Source organism: Peromyscus maniculatus, chromosome 7 (genome assembly GCF_049852395.1).
Source record: "Peromyscus maniculatus bairdii isolate BWxNUB_F1_BW_parent chromosome 7, HU_Pman_BW_mat_3.1, whole genome shotgun sequence".
Classification (NCBI taxonomy): Eukaryota; Metazoa; Chordata; class Mammalia; order Rodentia; family Cricetidae; genus Peromyscus; species Peromyscus maniculatus.
In genome coordinates this window covers 120,578,537-120,599,288 of record NC_134858.1, presented here as the reverse complement: position 1 = coordinate 120,599,288, position 20,752 = coordinate 120,578,537, and the positions used below count along the sequence as shown (strand labels likewise).

General features: G+C 41.7%; 1 protein-coding gene across 3 annotated transcripts in view; it reads right to left on the bottom strand.

Moving 5' to 3' along the window:
• Positions 1 to 20,752, bottom strand: part of Topaz1 (testis and ovary specific TOPAZ 1) — a 58,359-nt gene that overhangs the window by 15,156 nt on the left and 22,451 nt on the right. For all 3 annotated transcript variants that reach the window (XM_006982882.4, XM_076575514.1, XM_042281950.2), the window contains exons 6-15: positions 19,140 to 19,279; positions 15,768 to 15,853; positions 14,792 to 14,917; positions 12,971 to 13,034; positions 9,875 to 10,026; positions 9,593 to 9,685; positions 6,004 to 6,119; positions 2,516 to 2,582; positions 1,050 to 1,224; positions 66 to 166 (exon numbers count right to left, since the gene is read on the bottom strand). In XM_006982882.4, the coding sequence (XP_006982944.4) occupies positions 66 to 166; positions 1,050 to 1,224; positions 2,516 to 2,582; positions 6,004 to 6,119; positions 9,593 to 9,685; positions 9,875 to 10,026; positions 12,971 to 13,034; positions 14,792 to 14,917; positions 15,768 to 15,853; positions 19,140 to 19,279 (1,120 nt within the window). The remainder of the gene's footprint in view (positions 1 to 65; positions 167 to 1,049; positions 1,225 to 2,515; positions 2,583 to 6,003; positions 6,120 to 9,592; positions 9,686 to 9,874; positions 10,027 to 12,970; positions 13,035 to 14,791; positions 14,918 to 15,767; positions 15,854 to 19,139; positions 19,280 to 20,752) is intronic.

The following is a 20,752-nucleotide window of genomic DNA, read 5'->3' as shown; positions in this document are numbered from 1 at the left end:
ATTCTGCTCCTAATTTTTAAACTAAGACTCTCTGCACTAAATCAAACCAACATACAATGAAATACCTTGGACCACAGCAGCAGTCTGTGATAGAAGTACACAGCACTTATTCCGATCCTCCCCAACAAAGTCTTGTCCACCTCACTGAACTGTGGATCTTTGCTAACTGAAACATAAAGCAGACATGGAAAGAAATGAGACAGTAACTTAAGATGACTCAGAATTACTGAAATCACTTCAAAGACCTAGTGTTGGCAAACTATCCCACAAGCTAAATTCAGCCTTAAAGATAATAGTGGGTTTTTGTTGTTGTTTTGTTTTTTTGAGACAGGGTCTCTCTACAGCCCTGACTGTCCTGAAGCTCACTCTGTAGACCAGGCTGGTGTTGAAGTCAACAGAGATCCTCTTGCCTCTGCTTTCTAGTGCTGAGATTAAAGGTGTGTGCCAACATGCTCAGCCCAATAGTGGATTTATTTTGAAAGAATTGTTTAAAAATTGAAACTATATGGGTTGCATGTACAGCCTAGGAGAGTTACTCTCTGACCTTTTACAGAAAAAGTTTGTCACCCCCTGACAGAGGCCACCGTAGCAACATCTCAACATCTCAAGCCCATGTAGTTGCTCACTTCTGTAATCCTAGCGCTCGGGAGGCAGAGGTAGAAAGATTACAAATGTAAGGCCAATTCAGGCTGCATAGTGAGATATTATCTCAAGGGAATGTATTTTTAAAGGCTATACAATAGTTTTTAATTTGTAGATAGTACAAACATCAGTGTTATTAAAAAAAAAAACTGGGTGCTCCTATATCGCTTGTAATAATTTTATTAACCTACATGAAAAGAAAATACACTAATGTTCTATGAAATCTTTGATACTAAAACCCAGTTCTTGCCCTTATGAATATAAACTAACATTAATAGGTAGTTGGAAAAATCTACAGATTTCAGCCTGTCTGAACCTTGCAACACTGGCTAAGCCCCTGTATGAGAAGAACCCTGTCCTCCATTTATGAACCATAGAGTTCTCAAAACAAAACAGTAACACTTTACCTGTTTCAGCAAATTCACAAAAAGGAACACCTGGCCTTTCTTCTTTATTATCTTTTGTGAGCGTTTCAGCAACACAAGCACAGAATCTCTGGAAATCTGCAAATTCTTCACAGCCCATTTTTATGCTAATGTACAGGTTTCCCAATTTGGTCCAGTCACCTTTTTCTTTACAAGTCTATTAAAATTGTTAAAAATGGAAGGAAGGAAAGAAGTCAGGAAGGAAAGAAGTCAGGAAGGAAGGAAGGAAGGAAGGAGGGGAGAGGAGGGGAGGGAAGGAGGGAGGGAGGGAGGGAGGGAGAGAAGAAGGGGAAGAGGAAGAGGGGAAAAAAAAGTAAAAATTCTACCATCTCTGCAAGCACATGCTATCAGCTAGGCACCTGAAGATACACAGAAATCTGTATAACTAAGCCTGCGAACTGAAAACCTGATAAGCAGCATTCAGTAACACAACACTGAAGTTCCTCTTTTCTTACTATAGCAGAGTCTGTTAATTGCAGACAGCACTGAACATACTGTAACTATTCAGTTACTCAAATGCTCCGGGACTTGACAGGACAGAACTTCATGAGAACCACCGTCACCAAGGTGAATGAGCATCTCTGTGGCAGTGCGTCCCTTCCTTTGCTGCTTTTAGAGGGAGCACATTATTACCATCATTTGGTCATTTAAGATTTGGGGCCCACAAAGGAAATTTCAGTAAACTCACTGTCTCCTATTTTCTGCCAAAACTAAGAAAAGCTTTGTGTGGCAGTGCAAAGGTTGTTTCAAGGTCACATCATGCTACATCAACAATGAGAGGGCACATGATGGGTAGGAAGAGTAGAGCCATCTTTAAGACCCCCCTTTATGTGTATGTCTATGTGTGGGTATACACACATGCATGCTGGTGCCTTTGGAGGTCTGGAGAAGGGTCTGTCCATGGAGCTTAAGTTACAGGTAGTTGTGAGCCACCTGACCTGGGTGGTGGAGGTCCACGGAGCCACTTCTCTCATCCCTCCCTCTTTCTTATTTCAAAGGCCACGAGAGTGCACTGTGGTCCTCCTCTTGTCAGTTCAGAACCATAGCCACCCGCACTGCACTAGAGCCACACATCTCCTAAGCTTTAGATGAATACAAGTTAACCGGGAAATGGGAGTTACCAACAGGATTAATTTAAAATAATTCACAACCCTAGACTTACTTTCTATGTATGTGTGTGTGTGTGTGGGGGGGGGGAGGTAGTGGCCTTAGAACCCAGGGCTCTGTACACACTAGGCAAATGATCTCCTGCCAAGCTCCATCTTCAGCCTACAGCCCTAGAAATTCAGATGTTAGCTTTTCAAAATATTAATCTTTAAAAATATAACTACTAGACTTCTCTTAGCATTTTCTCTACCAGTGATGTTTCTAAAGCTCTTCCTAATTATTCAAATACTTTGTTACTGGTTTTTAGAGCCCAGCAATGTCTTTGAAGATAAATGTCATACCTCCACTTCACTCAAGGCTGAGTCTAAATCACACTTCCAGTTCTTTTTCAGTTGCCTCACTCGTAACCTTCAATGACAGAAGAGAGTTGATTATGCGTATTTCACTCCTAAGTCACCAGTGTTCCTGTCTGTTCTATAGTTTAAATATATACAAGGCCTGAGAAAACCTAATGCACAGAAGACACCCTAAACATTACTTACAGCTGAATTCTTTTAAAAAAACATTTATTTATTTTGTATGCTTAGTCTATGGGTGTATTTTATGTGGGTGTGCCTACGCTACAGAACACATGTGACGTCAGAGGACAGCTTGCAGCAGTCAGTTTCTCCTTCGACTGTGCATTCTGGATACTGAGCTCAGCTCATCAAGCTTGGTGGCCAGTGCCGAGCCAACTTGTTTGCCCCAGCTCCTGATTTTCTGGCTTTAGCCTTCTAAGTATTACAAAATATCTAAGTAATATAGTCTACTGGTATTATAAATATGTGCCACCATGTCCAGCTAGAATGAATTATTTTTCTCTCTATAAATATCATAGCTTAGAATTCAATTAAACCAATAGACACATTTAAGGAGAATTGATACCTTTTTTTGAGTCTCTCAATTAATAAAAATAGTATGCCTCTTTATTTAATTTCTTTCAACATGTCATGGCTTCCAGTATACAAGTCGAGCATGTTCTGTAAGCTTTTACCTAGCATTTAGTTTTCTGAGCTATTGTCAACAGTGCTGCTTTAGGTTTTGGTTCCTAGGTTCACTGCTGTTGTGTAGGAACATGGCTGATCTGTGGGCTGGCCTTTATTCTGCAGCTTTGCTGTACTCATTCATTAGAGCTGTTTTTGGTAGGTTCTTTGTCACACAGGTTTGGAGTTCATGTCACCTATAAGTACAGGGCATTATTTTACTTCCAACCTGTACACCTTTAATTTTCACTTTTTATTACACTGGCTAGAAGGTGTGGGCAAATGATCTTGATGGAAGTATGGGCATTGTCTTGCTTTGCTTTCAATCTTGAAGAAAAACCTTCAGTCTTTATTCAAGTATGTCTGTTGGTTTGTTACAGCACTCTTTACTAAGATAAAGAATTGTCCTTCATTTCTAATCTGTTGAGGGTTTTTACATTTAACATCATGAAAGATACTGGTTTATAGCTCTTAAATTAAAAAAATTTATGTGTGTTCCTGGTTTGTCTATATGTATGTGCACCATGTGAGTGTCTGGCGCCCTTGGAGGCCAGAAGAGGGAATCAGATCCCCTAGAACTAGAGTTACAGATGGTTGTGAGCCAACATTCAGGTGCCGGGAATCAAACCTGGGTCTTTTGGAAGAACAGCCAGTGCTCTTCACTACTGAGGCACTGCTCTGGATCAACAGCTCTTCTTTTTCTGTTTTTTTGTAGACAGGGTCTCATGTAACCCAGGCTGACCTCAACCTTGCTATGCAGCCAATGTTAGACTTGAATTTCTGATCGTCCTGCCTTTGTCTTCCAAGTGCCTGGTTACAGGTCTTGAGGCACCACACCTGGCATCTCTTGATTTCTTGTATCCATTTTAGTTTTTAATTTTTACTTTTTGAGACAGGGTCTCACTATGTAGCCTTGGCTGTTCTGGAACTCATTATACAGGTCACACTGGCTTCAAACTCACAGAGGTCCATCTGCCTTTGCTTCCTGAGTGATGGGATTAAAGGTATGTGCCACTATGATGGGCCCATTTTGTTTTTTGTATAAGGGTAATACCTGACTTAACTTGATAAGCTAAGCATAGTGGCACATCCTACCAATTGGGAGATAGAGGTAGGATTAGGAATTCAGGCCTAGCACTGACTACATATGAGATATGGGTGCAAACAAAACAAATCAACCACAAAAAGAAAAAAAAAGTCCAATAAATATTATTCTCTCCTTTTCTATTTTCTGTAATTATAAGTAAATTTACTCAGTCTCATCTTTTAAAAATGAGTATACTTCTCAAGAAAAAACTATCTGGCCCTTGAATGCCTTTTTTTTTTTATAGAAGCTTTTAAATTGTGGACTAGATTTTTTCCTATAATTTATACAACTATTTAGATCTAGAAATCATTCCGTTTCATCTTCATTGCTGAGTTCATACACATTGGATATTCACAGCAATTTTTTTCAGTGGTGGGAGGATCTGCACTGACCCCTTCATTCCTGATATTTACAATTTGTGTCTATGCCTTTTTCTTTTAAACAACTGTGTGTGGCGGGTGAGAGGTGGTGCACAGAGATCAACCTTAGGTGTTATTCCTCAGGCTCTGTCCTGCTAGGGAGCAGAGGAAGCCCACAGTCTCAGACCCATGGAGGAATGGCAAAGCCTTTTCCTCAGGGCAAGGTTCAGAGGGAAATGGCAAAACCTTCCCTTCTTGTCCATGTGTGGATGCTGGTAGTGTGTGCAGAAAATGTCTACCATAGCTTTCTCCCCTTGGATGTTTACACCTGAAGACTTCTTACAGCGACTGCTCCTACTGAGATTAGTTAAGCCTGCATCCTTGATCCAGCTGTGTGCCATAAACCCTGCCTCCTTGTTAATCTGTGTATAATAACCTATCTTCTTGTTAAGATGTATATAAGAACACTATATAATAAATATGCTGAGTTTTTGGTATGCTGAGGTTTCTTTAGCAAAGAGCCCAGACCACTGATCCAAGATATTTCTGTCTGTCTGTCTGTCTGTCTTTTCTTCATTCTCTTACCACCCAGTCATGTTCAAGTTCCTGAGGCCAGCAAGGGCACAGCACAACCCACCTTGGCTTTTGACATAAGGTCTCTCACTAAACCCAGAACTCACTAAATAAGCAAGGCTAGCTATTCAGCTGACCCCAGGGATTACCTGTCTTTGTCTCCCCAGCACTGGGATTACAAGTATCTATGACCAGCTTTTATATAAACGTTAGAGATTGAATGCAAGTCCTCACACTCATGTGGCAAGTACTTTACTGTCTCTCCAACCCCAACAAAATTTGCTTTCCCTTTTCTCAATATAGATATATTGCAATAGTAGCTGTTTGCTTTTTACATGGCTAGAGATGGAACCTAGGACCCTGTACATGGCAGGCAAGTGCTCTCCCAAGGAGGGATACCCCAATCCTATGGCAGTATACTCAGAGAGTAAGTAAGAGGTTGGGGCCTCATAAACTGAGTAGACATAGGCAATGAGGGAGAAGGGAGAGCACCAAGCTAACAGGAAGTGAGCCAGGGAGGAAAAAAAAATTGCATGCACATTAAAGTGTATTAAGTGCAATTAAGTATGCAGTAAAACATGAGCTAAGAGAAGCTCCTTTGCCCTTCGTGGACACTAAGGTTAAATGAGGAACCAAGTGGAGGTCGACAAAGGTCAGCTGTGGACAGAAGCAGGAAGGGGCTTGTGACGGGACAAGCTCACTCCTGAGACAGGAGTATTGAAAAGTGCTCTGCCTTCACCTCTCTGGGTCCCCCCCAAGATACAGACCTGATCAGGCTCCCATCTTACCTGGATTTGGCTTCCAGAACTGCAGCTATGTCTTGTTGGGATGCCTGTGTTTGGTACAAAAGCTTGACAATATAGTTCAAATGCTCTGAGTCAGGCACCATCCCAGCATCAATGAACTGCAGGAGAAACAGTCATTGTTCTTGTAAAATGTGAAATAATTGGTAAGTCAATGTGAGAAATAACCAAGACAGTGACAGACGGAGTAAAACATGGGGACAGGGGAATCAAAACTTATTAGCAAGCCGGGCGGTGGTGGCGCACGCCTTTAATCCCAGCACTCGGGAGGCAGAGCCAGGCGGATCTTTGTGAGTTCGAGGCCAGCCTGGGCTACCAAGTGAGCTCCAGGAAAGGCGCAAAGCTACGCAGAGAAACCCTGTCTCGGAAAAACCAAAAAAAAAAAAAAAAACTTATTAGCAAAGTTCAAAGCATAATTTCTTCAAGTGTTTGAGAACCACAGAAAGATATCTTTTTTTTTTTTTTTTTTTCCCAGACAGGGTTTCTCTGTGTAGCTTTGCACCTTTCCTGGAACTCACTTGGTAGCCCAGGCTGGCCTTGAACTCACAGAGATCCACCTGGCTCTGCCTCCCAAGTGCTGGGATTAAAGGCGTGCGCCACCACCGCCCGGCCCAGAAAGATATCTTAAGAATTTAAAACAAACATGGGAATGATATTTTTGAACATAAAAATTGAATTTTCTTCCCATTTGCCAAGACTATTTTGTTGTATAACTCTTATCTGGCACTGTCTGTTCCAGTGTAGCTCTGGCATTGACGTCACATGCCTGATGGTAAATTCTGAGAAGTCCATCCTGAGCTTCACCCCTGGCCCTTGCCATGGAAGAACTGGTCTTTACTTAATAAATTAACAACGCAGGTAGCTGACTGTCCACACAGTCAGATATTTAATTCTGACATGCCTCATTTCCTGTCCTTTTCATGTACCATTCAGCTTGAATGGAGAGTGCGGATGGAATATCTGATGCCTCCAGTATGAGAATGGATGAACGGGAGACAGTCATCCAGTTATTATTCTGAGAGGTTGGGAAGGCTTGAGGTTATGGTGGTTTCTGCTAAAGATCCTGTAACTAGGCCATGGAGTGCTCCTCCAGGACTGGGAGACTGATTCAGCTGAAGGTGAAGCAAGTACTTTTTACCTACTGAGCACTGTCCTCAGCCTCCTCAAAATGTTTTCAACATTTGAGAGAATGTATGCCTTACCTCCCTCATCTAGATTTGAAGAGAGTAGTAGGAATTAAAAATTGGGGTGGCATCCTGTTATATTTGTTTGTCTGTTTTGTCAACTTGACACAAACTGGACTTATCTGAGAAGAGGAAACTACAACTGAGAAAATACCTCCATAATACTGTTCTACAGGCAAGCTTGTGGGCCATTTCTTAATTAGTGATTAATGTGAGCAGGCCCGGCCCATTGTGGATGGTACCACTCCTGGGCAAGTGGTCCTGGGCTCTATAAGAAATCAGGTTGAGTAAGTCATGAGAAGCAAGCCAGTCAGCAGCTTCTTCCATGGCTTTTGCTCCAGTTCCCGACCCCAAGTTTCTGCCCTGATGTCCCTTCATGACGGCTCCTGGTCGTGTCTGTAAGCGGAAACAAACCCTCTCCTCCCCAGTGTCCTATCTCAGGGGCAGAAACCCCAACAGATGGGATGACAAAACAGTAGGGGTGTAGAAGTTATGTTTTCATGTGAGGTGCCAGTCGGGCTTAAGAACTTAAATCTGAGGTGAGACAGCCTTTCTCTGAGTAAAGGGAAGAGGAAAAAGTCACGGGGTCTCCTATCTTGGACTTGTAGAAAACCGCCTTAAATTTATTTGATGGTGGATTCTGAGCAGGTCCTAGAAACTCCTTTCTAAGCTGACTGATTAAACAAACTGGAAACTGTTTTGGTGAAAAACTACAAGTAACTACTTCCTGCCTGTTACAAATTCAAGTCCTTGAACTATTTCTGTTAGCTCCTCTGGATGTGAAGCATGGTCAATTTTATTCTTAAAAAGGAAAACAGCTCCTCCCCTCAACCCACTGAACTTCATGACAGAAGACAGAAGCACCATGAGGGTTTCCTGTTCTCTGTAACATCTCAAACACTGCCTGCTGGTTTCTGCATTCCCTTCCACGCTGTGATGGGACAGAGCCAACTATAAATTAAACCGTGAAAGAACAAATTAGCTACCTGGTAACTGGTTCCCTTAAAATCTACCCAGAAACTGGTTGTGGTGGTTCACATCTTTAACCCCAGGACTTAAGAGAGAGGCAGTTCTCTGTGAGTTTGAGGCCACCTTGGTCTACGTGGTGAGTTCCAGGCAGTCAGAGCTATATGATAAGACCCTATCTTTAAAAAAAAAAAAAAAAAAAAATCTATCCTTAAAAAGTGCTCAAATACCAGGGTAAGTATAAATTATTTCTTGACAAACTCGGTTAACAGCCTATTTATGAACATAAAACTCTGAATTTCTGTTTTCTCCATGGTCTGTAGGTTAATTGGATGGGGTACGTTATACTGCTGGTATCAGGAGCAAAAACATCTAAGGAAACATGATACTGCCATTGCTGGACCCTGAAAAAGTCTTTACAGGGATACTGATACTGCATTGAGCAACTCTTAGGAATAATGGCTCCATACTAACTGTGGAACCAACAACCTCTGCAGAACACCCCCAAGGTAACCCAAATCACTGTCTTTGTTAGACAGTCTCTGGTTCTCTGTAGTGCCGTAGTTGAGACTCATGTTGCCCAGGCTGGCCTCAAACTCACTCCTTCTGCTTCCCCTGCCTCCACCTTTGGAGGGCTAGGATTATAGACATGTGCCACCATACCTGTTTTTATCCAGGGCTGGTTGGGGTGTGTCAGGTATTTTGAAGCATTCAACAAAAGTTAAACTTTGGGGATTGGAAAATATAACTCAGCTGGTCAAATCTTGCTACACAGCATGAGGACCTGAGTTTGGATCGCCGGCACCCATGTAAAAAGCTGGGCACAGCAGCATGTGCCGTAATGCCAGTACCAGGGAGGTAGATGCAGAATTCCTTGGGTCTTGATGTCTAGGCAGTCTGGCCTAAACAGGTAAGCCCCAGGTCCTGGTGTGAGACCTTGTCTCAAAAAATAAGATGGAAAGTGATGCTGACCTCTAGTTTCCACATGTGCACATACATACACACATATTAAGTTTTTAATGTGTGTTTTTAGAGAGCATTAAAAAGTTCTTATTCCTCATTTTGCTTAATGTCACATTTTAAAACCAATTTCTAACTACTTTATTTTAGTTAAAATTTTCTATTTATATACTGATTTGTTTTTATTGTGACCTTACATATTTCTGAGAAAGAATTCTTTTAGCTATAATTAAGAAATAGAGATGAAGATAATTTATAGTAAGAAAGCAGTCATCTGAATATGTAGAATATTTAAGGGGAAATCAATCACTGGAATATGCTTCTGAGCTATTTCAGGAGAAAAAGATAACATTTATGAGTTCTCTATCAAGTAGAACATGAATAAAAGACAGATAAATAATTATGTGGAAACAGTCTCTTTTTGTTATTCCCTATCAGAGAATAAAAGAGATTAAAAATCATACCTTGCAAAGAATATCAATTAAAGCAGGCACAGCACTCCTTAACTTCATAGCTGCCACATACTCAAATATTTTTAGTAATATTTTCAGAGCAGGCTGGATAAAAGAAACAAACAAGAATAGCACTTACTTCCATGTCTTTAGTGCACCTTAAATTTCTCAACTTCATTTACACTGGAAAATGTGTTCTCTGAGGAGTTTGTGACAGGCAGAAATTTAAGTGCTAACTTAACACACAAAGATGAGACCAGCAGAGTTGGTGCTCATGCATTTCAGATTACTCACCAGCATTTTAGTCATAATGCTGAGCTTCACGATCTGAAAGACTTCTTTCAATAAACAATGCTTGAGTAAAGAAATCAGAAGGTCATTTAGCACTTGTAAGTTGAAGTGTATCCCTGGGGGAAACTTTCTGTAGTACTCCAGAAATATGTGTGCTGAAAATGAAAAATAAAATTAGTCATTTGCTGCTCTTAAGACAGAAAAATAGGCCGGGCGGTGGTGGCGCACGCCTTTAATCCCAGCACTCGGGAGGCAGAGGCAGGCGGATCTTTGTGAGTTCGAGGCCAGCCTGGGCTACCAAGTGAGTTCCAGGAAAGGCGCAAAGCTACACAGAGAAACCCTGTCTCGAAAAACCAAAAAAAAAAAAAAAAAAAAAAAAAAGACAGAAAAATAGATGGATTTTCTGTAAAGACATTATATAAATTCATTCCTTGAAAGGAACCAGAAATGTCAGAAATAACTAATGAAAATGAAAGCAAAAGGTCAAAATGGTAGTGACATCAGAAGTCAAGCAAGCATGCTCAGCATCAGTCTGCAGAGTATGAAGGCCACCATGGTCTCAATGCCTACTCCTCCTCAGAGCCTTACTCCCACAGGGTTCTGTCCATCCAGTTCCTTAACCTATTTTCTGTATAACACTTAAACTATTTTTACTTTTCCACATTAATTTTACTAAAATCAACTGAGATAACCTTATCATCTTTTTCCCATTCCAAAATTTCCTAGTCCAAATTTTCACATTTTAGCTAAAACTGCCTTAGCAAAAAATCACTTTTAGTTTTATGTTATTTCAACCACAAATGCTCATTACTCTCTGAATTACCCAATACTGTGGAAGTCACTAGATAATGAAAAAGTTCAACAAAACTGAAAAGTCAATGTTAAGCAGGTTTAAAAATATCATGTAATAAGGTTTGTCTATGTAGCTCTGGCTGTCCTGGAATTTGCTCTGTAGACCAGGCTGGTCTCGAACACACAGAGATCCACCTGCCTCTGCCTCCTAAGTGCTGGGATTAAAGGTGTGTGCCCCAATGGCCCATCCCATTTTATTTTTAATTATGTGTACATGTATGTTTGTGTGTGGGTTTGTGAACATGAATGAAATATTTGAGGAGGCCAGAAGAGTGCACTACATCACCAGGAGCTGGAGTTACAGGCAGTTATCACCCGCCCACCATGAGTGCTGGGAACCAAACTCTGGACCTTTGCAAGGGCAGTGCATGCTCTTAAGAACTGAACCATCTCTCCAAGTCCCTTGCAATTTACCTTGAAGTGATACATTGTAAGACACAGACCCAGATAGATTCACACACATACCCCAACTAAATTCAGATGTTTTTCTCATGGCCACTGATGCTTACATTGTTTTACATCTGAGGAGTTTCCCATAGTTCCCATCCTGTCCTTTGAGGTGATATATTGTATACCCCAATAAAGCCAGAGGATCAGAGAACAAAGTCAGCCACTAGATTAGACACAGAGACCAGACAGTGGTGGCACACACCCTTAATCCTATCACTTGGGAGGCAGAGATCCTTTTGGATCTCTGTGAGTTCAGAGCTACACTGGAAACAGCGAGCCAGGCAGTGGTGGCACATACCTTTAACCCCAGTGCTGGGAAGCACACACACCTTTAATCCCAGGAAGTGAGGGCAGGGCAGAAAAAGGTATATAAGGCACGAGGAATAGGAACTCACTCTAAAGAGACTGATGCTTTTTTTTTTCTTTCTTTCTTCGAGACAGGGTTTCTCTGCGTAGTTTTGCGCCTTTCCTGAAGCTCACTTGGTAGCCCAGGCTGGCCTCGAACTCACAGAGATCTGCCTGGCTCTGCCTCCCAAGTGCTGGGATTAAAGGTGTGCGCCACCACCGCCCGGCCGAGACTGATGATTTTGTAGAGGTAAGAACTAGTGGCTGGCTGTTCTGCTTTTCTGATCTTTCAGCTTTCACCCTGATATCTGGCTCTGTTTTTGTTTGTTTGTTTTTTGTTTTTTTTTCTTTTCTTTTTAATTAAAAGGCCATCTAAGATTCAAACAACATCTTCTCTTTTCACAGGCTTTAGAATTGTTTCTGAAACTTGGAAACTCACCTACATTTAATCCCATCTAACTTCTTGGCTGTCACAGTCCCTGGATCATTCATTCCCATATTGGGTCCTATTGCCTCTAACTAACCAACTTCTTTATTAGACATGAGGGCCCTGGATGTTTTCAGAGGAATGAGTCTGAAGATGATGAACATGGAGCTGTAATGCTCTATTACTACTATGCTGTGTGGCTTTAGTGGCTGTGTCAGGGGACAAATGTATAAACTTTGGTTCTTATCCTCTTAGGGCTCATAATCCAGCACTGTGAGGGGATGGAGGCAAGGAATGGGGTGAAGCTGTGGACTCAGACAAGGGCTAACAGAGAAGGCAATCCTCTTGGTAAAAATAGAACCCTGAAGGCTACCCAGCTATTTGTCACGGGGAGAGAAACGATGGAAGAGTACCCTAGACAGACAGCATGGTGCCAGCAGGAATGAGGCACGGCACAGACCTCACTAATGGAGCTGTACAGAACTGACAGGATGCTGCCCTGGCAATGAGGGCAAATGTGAAAAAAGGAGGATAAAGAGGGAAGAGTCAGGATCTAAAGGAGCCTTGCATAGAGAGCTAATGGCTGATGAGCAAGATGCTTTCTCTTTTACATATGTAAGTGAAATTTCTAAGTCAAGAAATATTAGTACATAAGGGTGTTACATTGTTAGACAGACATAGATTTTATTTTTAATAATTTCTAAGGCCAACAGAGCCAATCTTAGGTGACATTCATTTTTCATACTTAGTTTGAAAATAAATTTTAAGTTTATTTTTTAATTAAAAATTATTGTGTATGTATATGCATGATGCATCTGTGTGGGTGCGAGTGTGGAAGGCAGAGGACAACTCTGTGGATTTGGCTCCTTCCACATTTAGGGGGATACAGGGATCAAACTCAGGCTGCCAGGTTTTCACAGCAAGCACGTTTACCTTTCTGGACTAATTTTAACACTTGCTGACACAACAGCACACATGTGGAGCCACTCCCAGTAATCTGTAATTATCATTCAGTCATTCCATACCTGCTCGCTGTAGCAAACGCTGCTCATTGAGACTTATGTATTTCCTAAAAACATCCATGCAGATCTACAAAAGTCATAAAATATTAAATCACCTTTACATGTTTTACAAGAAAACAGAAAGTGATGAGCTTAGAGCTTAAAATAAAAGTTGATATTCAAGTTAATTCACAGGCTTGAAATGTGTACTAGACTGACCTCTGCCTCCACCTCCCAAGTTCTGAAATTTAGGTGTGTGCCACTGTGTCTGGCTAATGGTCACCATGACTGTGATGTCACCAAGAGCTGACAAGGTTGGAATGCAACCAGAACGCTCTGACACAGCTGTGAGTGTGACCTGGAACAGCCACTTCAGAACCCATTCCACAGTATCTACTAGGACTGAACATACACAGTCCCTATGGCATAAGCACATTTGCCAGGAGACAAGAAAAGAATGCCAAGAGTATCACTGTTGTGTTATCCGAACAGAGAAACAACGCAAATGTCCATCAACCTTAATGTTCACTAATAGTTAATTTTGATAAACTTGAAGTGCAGGGAGAAGGGGCTAGCTAAAGAACCCCACCCTGACCTGGAGCCCAGAAACAGTGAAAAAAAAAAACACAGCTTAAATCTGGGACCTGAGTCAGAGAAATGAACACTTTATCCCCAAACCCAGAACCAAAGAAACATGTCCTGACTCTGAAACCAGTGCCAAAGAAACACACTTTGTCCCTAGAATCAGAACCAGTGAAAGAAATATGCCTTGGTCTTAGAATTAGAACCAAAAAGCTAAAAAAGGCCAGTGAAGGAAACAGTTTGGTTCTGAAATCAGGGCCATCTCTGCCCCTGACCAACAAAACTAACCAATCTCTGAGCAGAAAAAAACTAACCAATTCATGGGCAGAAAAATCTTCTCCCTGGAGAAACTCTGTCCCCAAGAGATCCTATACAAACCACCCCACCTGTTCAGCTGGTGGCTGTTCTTTCCCACCCAGTTAGAGGCAGCCACTCCCCTGGACTCCTCCTTTCCAAATAAATCTCTTTCTCAAAAGAAAGATCTTCATTTACTGGTACAAAGAAGAACCTTGCTAAGATGTCCCTTAGGGGATTGAGCAGAAAAAACCTTGCAGAGACGGTCCCTTAGGGGACAGATCATGGTGGAGCAGAAAAAGTAAGTTTTCGCCTGAGCCGGAGGAGATTGCTACATTTCTGCAGGGTGTTCGCTTTAGCAGAGTGAAGCAAAAGCAGCAACATCTTGGGCCAGAGAAGAAGCAGAGCTCTGCTGAGAAGTCCCCTTAAGTGGGGGTTGAGCAAATCTCAGCTGTAGTGGCTCTCCAGGATAGGAGCAGGATTGCTATATCCTGTGGGGAGACCATGCCCCACTGCACCCCAGCTCCAGGTAGTCAGGATACCTTTCCCTCCAGAGCTGAGCTGTCGCATTGCAGCTCCAGCTGCCAGAGCTGTCCTAGCAGCTCAGGTGTTGCCTGACTCCCTGAACAGTCAGGATACCTTTCCCCCAGAGTTATATGTAATACTTGCTTACATGTAGAATAGAATATTAACTATTACACAGTAAGGAGAAAGAAACATTAACAACTAGATGTCAAAAATATTAAGCCAAAGTGGGCAAACCAGGCACTATGGTATGTACTTTTAGTCTGGGCTTCTTGGGAGATTGAGGCAGCAGATATTTGAGATCAGCCTGAGAAACACAGCAAGACTCTGTATAGAGTTACATATACAATTCATATAAAGATTAAACTCTGTGCTATTAGAGCATTATGACAATCAAATAAAATGCATGCAGTAAGACCATCTCCACCTCACACAGGGCTTTACCTTTTCATCTCCCTGCTCAGGCACATGGACAAATTTGCACTGTGCTCGCTCACAGCCACGTAATGTATTAAAATGAAATTTGCAGTATCTATAGGGTATCACCAACCCTAAGGGCTTCTGGAACACCTAGAAGATTAGAAAAAACCTTTTCCATGTTATTCATAAAACATGAATACAAATGAGGACATGTCTGAGTATTCTAATGCTTTAACATAATAACTAGTTCAGAATGATTTACCCGTAACTTTTATCAACTTCTTATATAAAAGATTCCATGAGGACTAGGACTGCTTGGTTTCATATTTTTTTTCTTGAGTCAGGGTCTCGCTATGTAGTCTCAGCTGGCCTGGAACTCACTATGTAGACCAGGTTGGCCTTGAACTCACAGAGATCTTCCTGCCTCTGCCTCCAGAGTGCCAGGATTAAAGTTATGCACTACCATTCCTGGCTTGCTTCACATTTTTAAAGACTTGTTTTTAGGACAATTTTAGGCTCACAGCAAAACTTACTGGAAATCACAGTAATCTTGTGGACTCCCTGCCCACCCATCTGTCTTTAAAAGTTTACGTAGGGGTCCTCTCTTTCATGCTCTCACTTCCTCTTTCACAGAAAGCTAGCTATACCATAGAACACATTTCAGATGCATTTATTAGAAACAAAACTCTCCTTGGTTCTTCTGATTAACAAGAGGAGAGATGATAAATCTGAAATTTATACAGCAGACATCTCCACAGCTGACATTCCCTCCTTCTCCTAGCTTTCAGCTTCAGAGGCTCCTTTTCTTATGCTTCAAGCCTGTCACTGGTGAACATCCTCTAAGTCAGTGTTTATTCTCTGCTGCTTATTCCTACCTAATCCTCACACAAAATCTGTGTGTTTGCAACTGTTTAAAAAGGGACTGGATCCTTCTGCTTGTATTTCCCTAAGTATGGGTTATAATTTACAAGATTCTTGCTTTTTAGGAGAGGGGACTTACCCCCATATTTTTTTCTCTTTTAAATATTTCACATGTTTCAGGATTCTTCAGCTGTAGGACAGAATGTCTTGCTGGAAATCTGAAATCTAGAAGTAGAAGAGCATTACAGACAAGCAGTGAACACTGACTTCTCAACAGTGGCAGCCACTCCTGTCTGCTTTAGTTTTCACTCTGGCATCACCTGCAATGTCTGCTGCCCTTAGAGGCCAAAAAAGGGTGTTTGTGGTAGTTTGAATAAGAATAGCTCAGACAGGCTCGGCTCACACATTTGAATGCTTAGTCATTAAGGAGTGGCACTCTTTGAGAAGGACTAGAAAATGTGGCCTTGTTGGAGAAAATGTGTTACTGAGGGTGGGCTCTGAGGTTTCAAAAGCCCATGTCAGGCCCGGTTCTTTCTGTTGCCTGCAGATCAGGATGTAGAACTCACAGCTACTTCTCCAGCACCATGTCTGCCTGCACACTGCCATGCTCATGATGATAATGGACTGATTAATGTAAGCAAGCCCCAATTAAATGTTTTCTTTTGTAAGAGTTGTTTTGGTCATGGTGTCTCTTTACAGCAATAGAACACTGACTAAGAGTGTTGGATCCCATGGGGATGGAGTTAAAGACAGTTGTGAACTGACATGTGAGCACTGGGAATCAAACCCATGTTCTCTGTGAGAACAACCAGTATTTTTAACCATGAGTCATCTCTCTAACATCCTCTTTTATCTTTTGTTCCTTACATTTAAGTGTGTGTGTGTGTGTGTGTGTGTGTGTGTGTGTGTGTACATGTATCACATACATACTTGGGCATATAGCACATGTGCAAGTTTGGAGGTAAGAGTATAACTTGGAGAAATCACTTCTTTCCTTGCACCATGTTCCAGGGATCAAACCCAGGTGGTCAGGCTTGGTGGGAGGTGCCCTTACTGGCTGAGCCACCCCACACGCCCTGCTGTGGCACATTTTTATTCAATTTAGACGTGTACTGCCATGAATATTACTGTGACTTACATTTGAATATACTGTATACACTGAATGACTTACGTTTTGTGTTCCCTGAAACACTTCCAGACCTGAACTTAAAGTTTCAAGTTAACTATAGCTGCAGATAATTTTCTTAAAAGATGTAAGTATTCTTGAGCCCTAGTCCAGTAAAACACCTCACTCAAACCTTTCTTAAGGAAGAGTACTGACAAATCTATACTAGGAACTTGGCTGGGTCTTTGACAGATTCATAGCCTGAACCCCTAATCCTCAATGATGCCAGGGGCCCGATAAGCATACGCACCAAAGAATGTACTCTCTTTACATACTCAGAGAAAGACATACATGAACTCAGTAAGAGGGTGGCCTTTTGAGACATAAACAGGATCCTCAGAAACCCAACCTGCTAGAATCTTGGTTCTGGACTCCAGAATCATCAGGAATAAATCTCTATTTAGGCCCCCTAGTCTGTGGTACTTTGTTACAATACCTATGCTGATCAGCACAGCAGACACCACACTTTCTAATGGTGTCTTCCAAAAATTTAGTTTCATTATTTTTAATTGTGTACTGTGTGTGTGTGTGTGTGTGTGTGTGTGTGTGTGCATTTGCATACAAGTGCAGTGCCTGCAGAGGCCAGAGATGTTGGATACTCTGGAGCTGGAGTTACAGACAGTTGTGAGCTGCTTGTCATGGGTGCTGGGAACTGAACTCAGGTCCTCTGTAAGAACAGCAAGTAATCTTAAATGTGGAGTCATCTCTGTAGGCCTAATGGTGTCTTTTAAAACAAGAACTAGGACATTTAAAAACATTGTTTTCTTTTTTCTTTTCTTTTTTTTTTTTTTGGTTTTTCGAGACAGGGTTTCTCTGTGTAGCTTTGCGCCTTTCCTGGAGCTCACTTGGTAGTCCAGGCTGGCCTCGAACTCACAGAGATCCACCTGGCTCTGCCTCCCGAGTGCTGGGATTAAAGGCATGCGCCACCACCGCCCGGCCAAAAACATTGTTTTCTAAAGGCAATTTTTATGTAGTATGGTGTGTGTGCGCGCACACGCGCTTGCTTGCCTCAGCATGTTCAAGGTGGTCAGAGTTAACATCAGGTATCTATCTTCCTTTATCAGTCTCTACCACATTTTTCTTTGTTGCTGATTTTTGAGCCACCATTTTACTATGTATCCCTTGCTGTCCTGGAACTCATTCTGTAGACCAGGCTGACCTCAAACTCACAGAGATCTCCCTGCCTCTGCCTCCGGAGTGCTGGAACTAGCATGCCCAGCTTCTACTTCATGCTTCTTCTTTTTTTTTTTTTTTAATTTTATTTTATGTATATGAATGTTTTGGCTGAAAGTCTGTGTGTGTGCCGTTTGTGTGCCTGATGTCTGAGAAAGTCAGAAGATGGCTTCAGGTCCTTAGAACTGGAGATACAGATGGTTGTGAACTACCATGTGGATGCTGAGAACTGAACCCAGGTCTTCTGCAAAAGCAACAAGTATTCTTAACTGCTGAGTCATCTCTCTATCCCCCACTTCATGTTTTTGAGACAGGGTCTCTCACTGACCTGAAGTTCATTGTTGCAGCAAGACTGGATAGCCAGTGAGCCCCTGGGACCTACCTTGTTCCTCTCCCCCAGTGTTGGGTTTATAGATGTGTACCTTCAAATCCAACTTCTACATGGGTGCTAGGAATCTGAATTCAGGTTGTCTTTTTTGTTGTTGTTTGTTTTTGAGACAGGGTCTCTTTATTATATAGTTCTGGCTATTTTGGAACTTGCTTTGTAGGCCAAGCTGGATCAGGCTAGACCAAGATCACAGAGATCCATCTACCTCTGCCTCCCAATTGCTGGAATTAAAGGCACATACCACTATATCTGGCTATCAGGTCCTTATGTTTGTGAGGCAAGCATTTACCCAATGAGCTATCTCCTCAGCACAAATATTTTTAATTCAATTGTTCATATTTTACCTCTGTAGCATCTGGATATAATCTGGAATAGGCTGAAAGTATGCTGCCTATGATTTACAGCAATTTACATTATGAAAGTTAGAAGGCTTTGAAATAAAACACACATTGCTGCAATGGCCTACAGTACCAGGTAGGATGAAGGGAGTACTGGGAAAGCTCAGAAGGGTGAGGTGCGTGTTATACAAAGTAACTTAAGTTTCTGAACTCATTCTTCAACAGAACTCATTTTGTTTAGAGAATTAGAGAATTCTGAATTATGAAAGATAACACAAATCCATATATAACACATATACAAGTATAATTAAATAAAAGATGAATACTTTAGGTTTTTCACACAATACCACTGTCACATAAACACAGGTATTTTTATTTCAGTAGCAATGACTTCTGTGAAATTTTTATATTACTTCAAGCTGACAAGAATAAGAAAACAAGTATTACCATTCATCCAGGGAATTGGTACTGCGTCTTCTTGATGACTGCTTAGATTCAAAGGAAGGACTGATGAGCAGAGAGGTTTGGGGTCCAGTGTTACTAACTGACATTCATTAACCACAGCCTCTGCATCTTTAGGATCTTTGCTGTATGAACAGAAAAACTGAATCAGAATATCAGCGTATTGAAAAAATATTACAGCAATGAGAATCAAGTAAGCAGAACTATAACCTACTGCTATGTATGTGCCATGTACTATTCTATATACTATAAATTATGATTTTGCAATATTTCTAATGGGGTGCTCCTGGCTTCCTTAAATTTTATTTTACTTAATAATTTATGGTTGATGATGATGTTTTTGGGAGGGGTGCATATGCCATAGCGAGTGTGTGGCAGTCAGAGGATAACTCTGTGAAGCCGGGTCTCTCCTTCCACCTTTATGTGGATTTTAGACACTAAACTTGGGTTTTCAGGTTTGTACAGCAAGTGCTTTTACCTGCTGAGCCATCTTGCTAGCCCAAGGTCCCGTCTTCTTAATATAAGACCAGTAACTGTGAAATGGCTGAGGTAGGGATAGGAACAGTGTATTATGGATTGAATGGGAAATGTTCTCCATGGGCTCATTTGTCTGAACACTTGGTTCCCAGCTGATGAGTCTATGGAACCTCTAGGTGGTAGGGGCTAGTAGGAGAGAAATGAGTGGCTATGGGGCAAGTCTTGAAGGCTACACAGCCTGAGTTTCTGCTTCCTGATCCACTGGGATGTGACCAGTTCTGTTATCATCTATTTGCCAAGAACTGTGCCATGTTTTCTCTACCATGAAACATCCTCTCATACCATGAGCCAAACCAAATCCTTCTTCCCCTTTGTTGCTTCTGACAGACATGTTGTCACAGTAACAAATGCAGTGAACAAAGGGTGATGTGGTTATGACCACAGCAATCCCGGTGTAGGAGGGAGGAAGCAGGAGAACCATGGGTTTGAGGGCAGTGTGGACTACAAGCAAGATCTTATCTCAAAAGCAAAAAACAAAAAGCCAACCCCCCAAATGCACACAAAAACCATTATAGCAAACCGCAAAACCACAACCACCACAACCACCACCACCACCACCACCACAACAACAAAAACCAAACTTTTTTGAGATGGCACATCACTATCCTGTTCTTGAACTATGCTGGCCTGAATTCCCAGGTCAAGTCACCCTCCTAGCTCAGCTTCCTGAGCGTGGGAACTACTGGAATATACCACTGGGCTTAACTGGGAATATTTTTATCATACCTGATGAAAGGTTCAAGGAATAGAAAGTATGTATTCTAAACAAGAAAAGGTATCTACTTAGTCTCCTGACCACAGAATGAAGCCAGTGCATCATAGCACAATTCCCTTATCCAGTTTCACACTTCATGGTTCAGTTACCCAGGATAAACCATAATGCTAAAATACTAATGGAAAACTCCAAGAAAAATTTCTAACTTTTAAACTGCATCCTGTTCTGTAGATTAGGATGGTATCTGACTAATCCTGCCTCATACTGCATGGGAAGTGAACTTTCTCCTGCCAATATATCCAAGCACTGGTCAGTCATTTACCCACGTCGGTACAATTAACTGTCA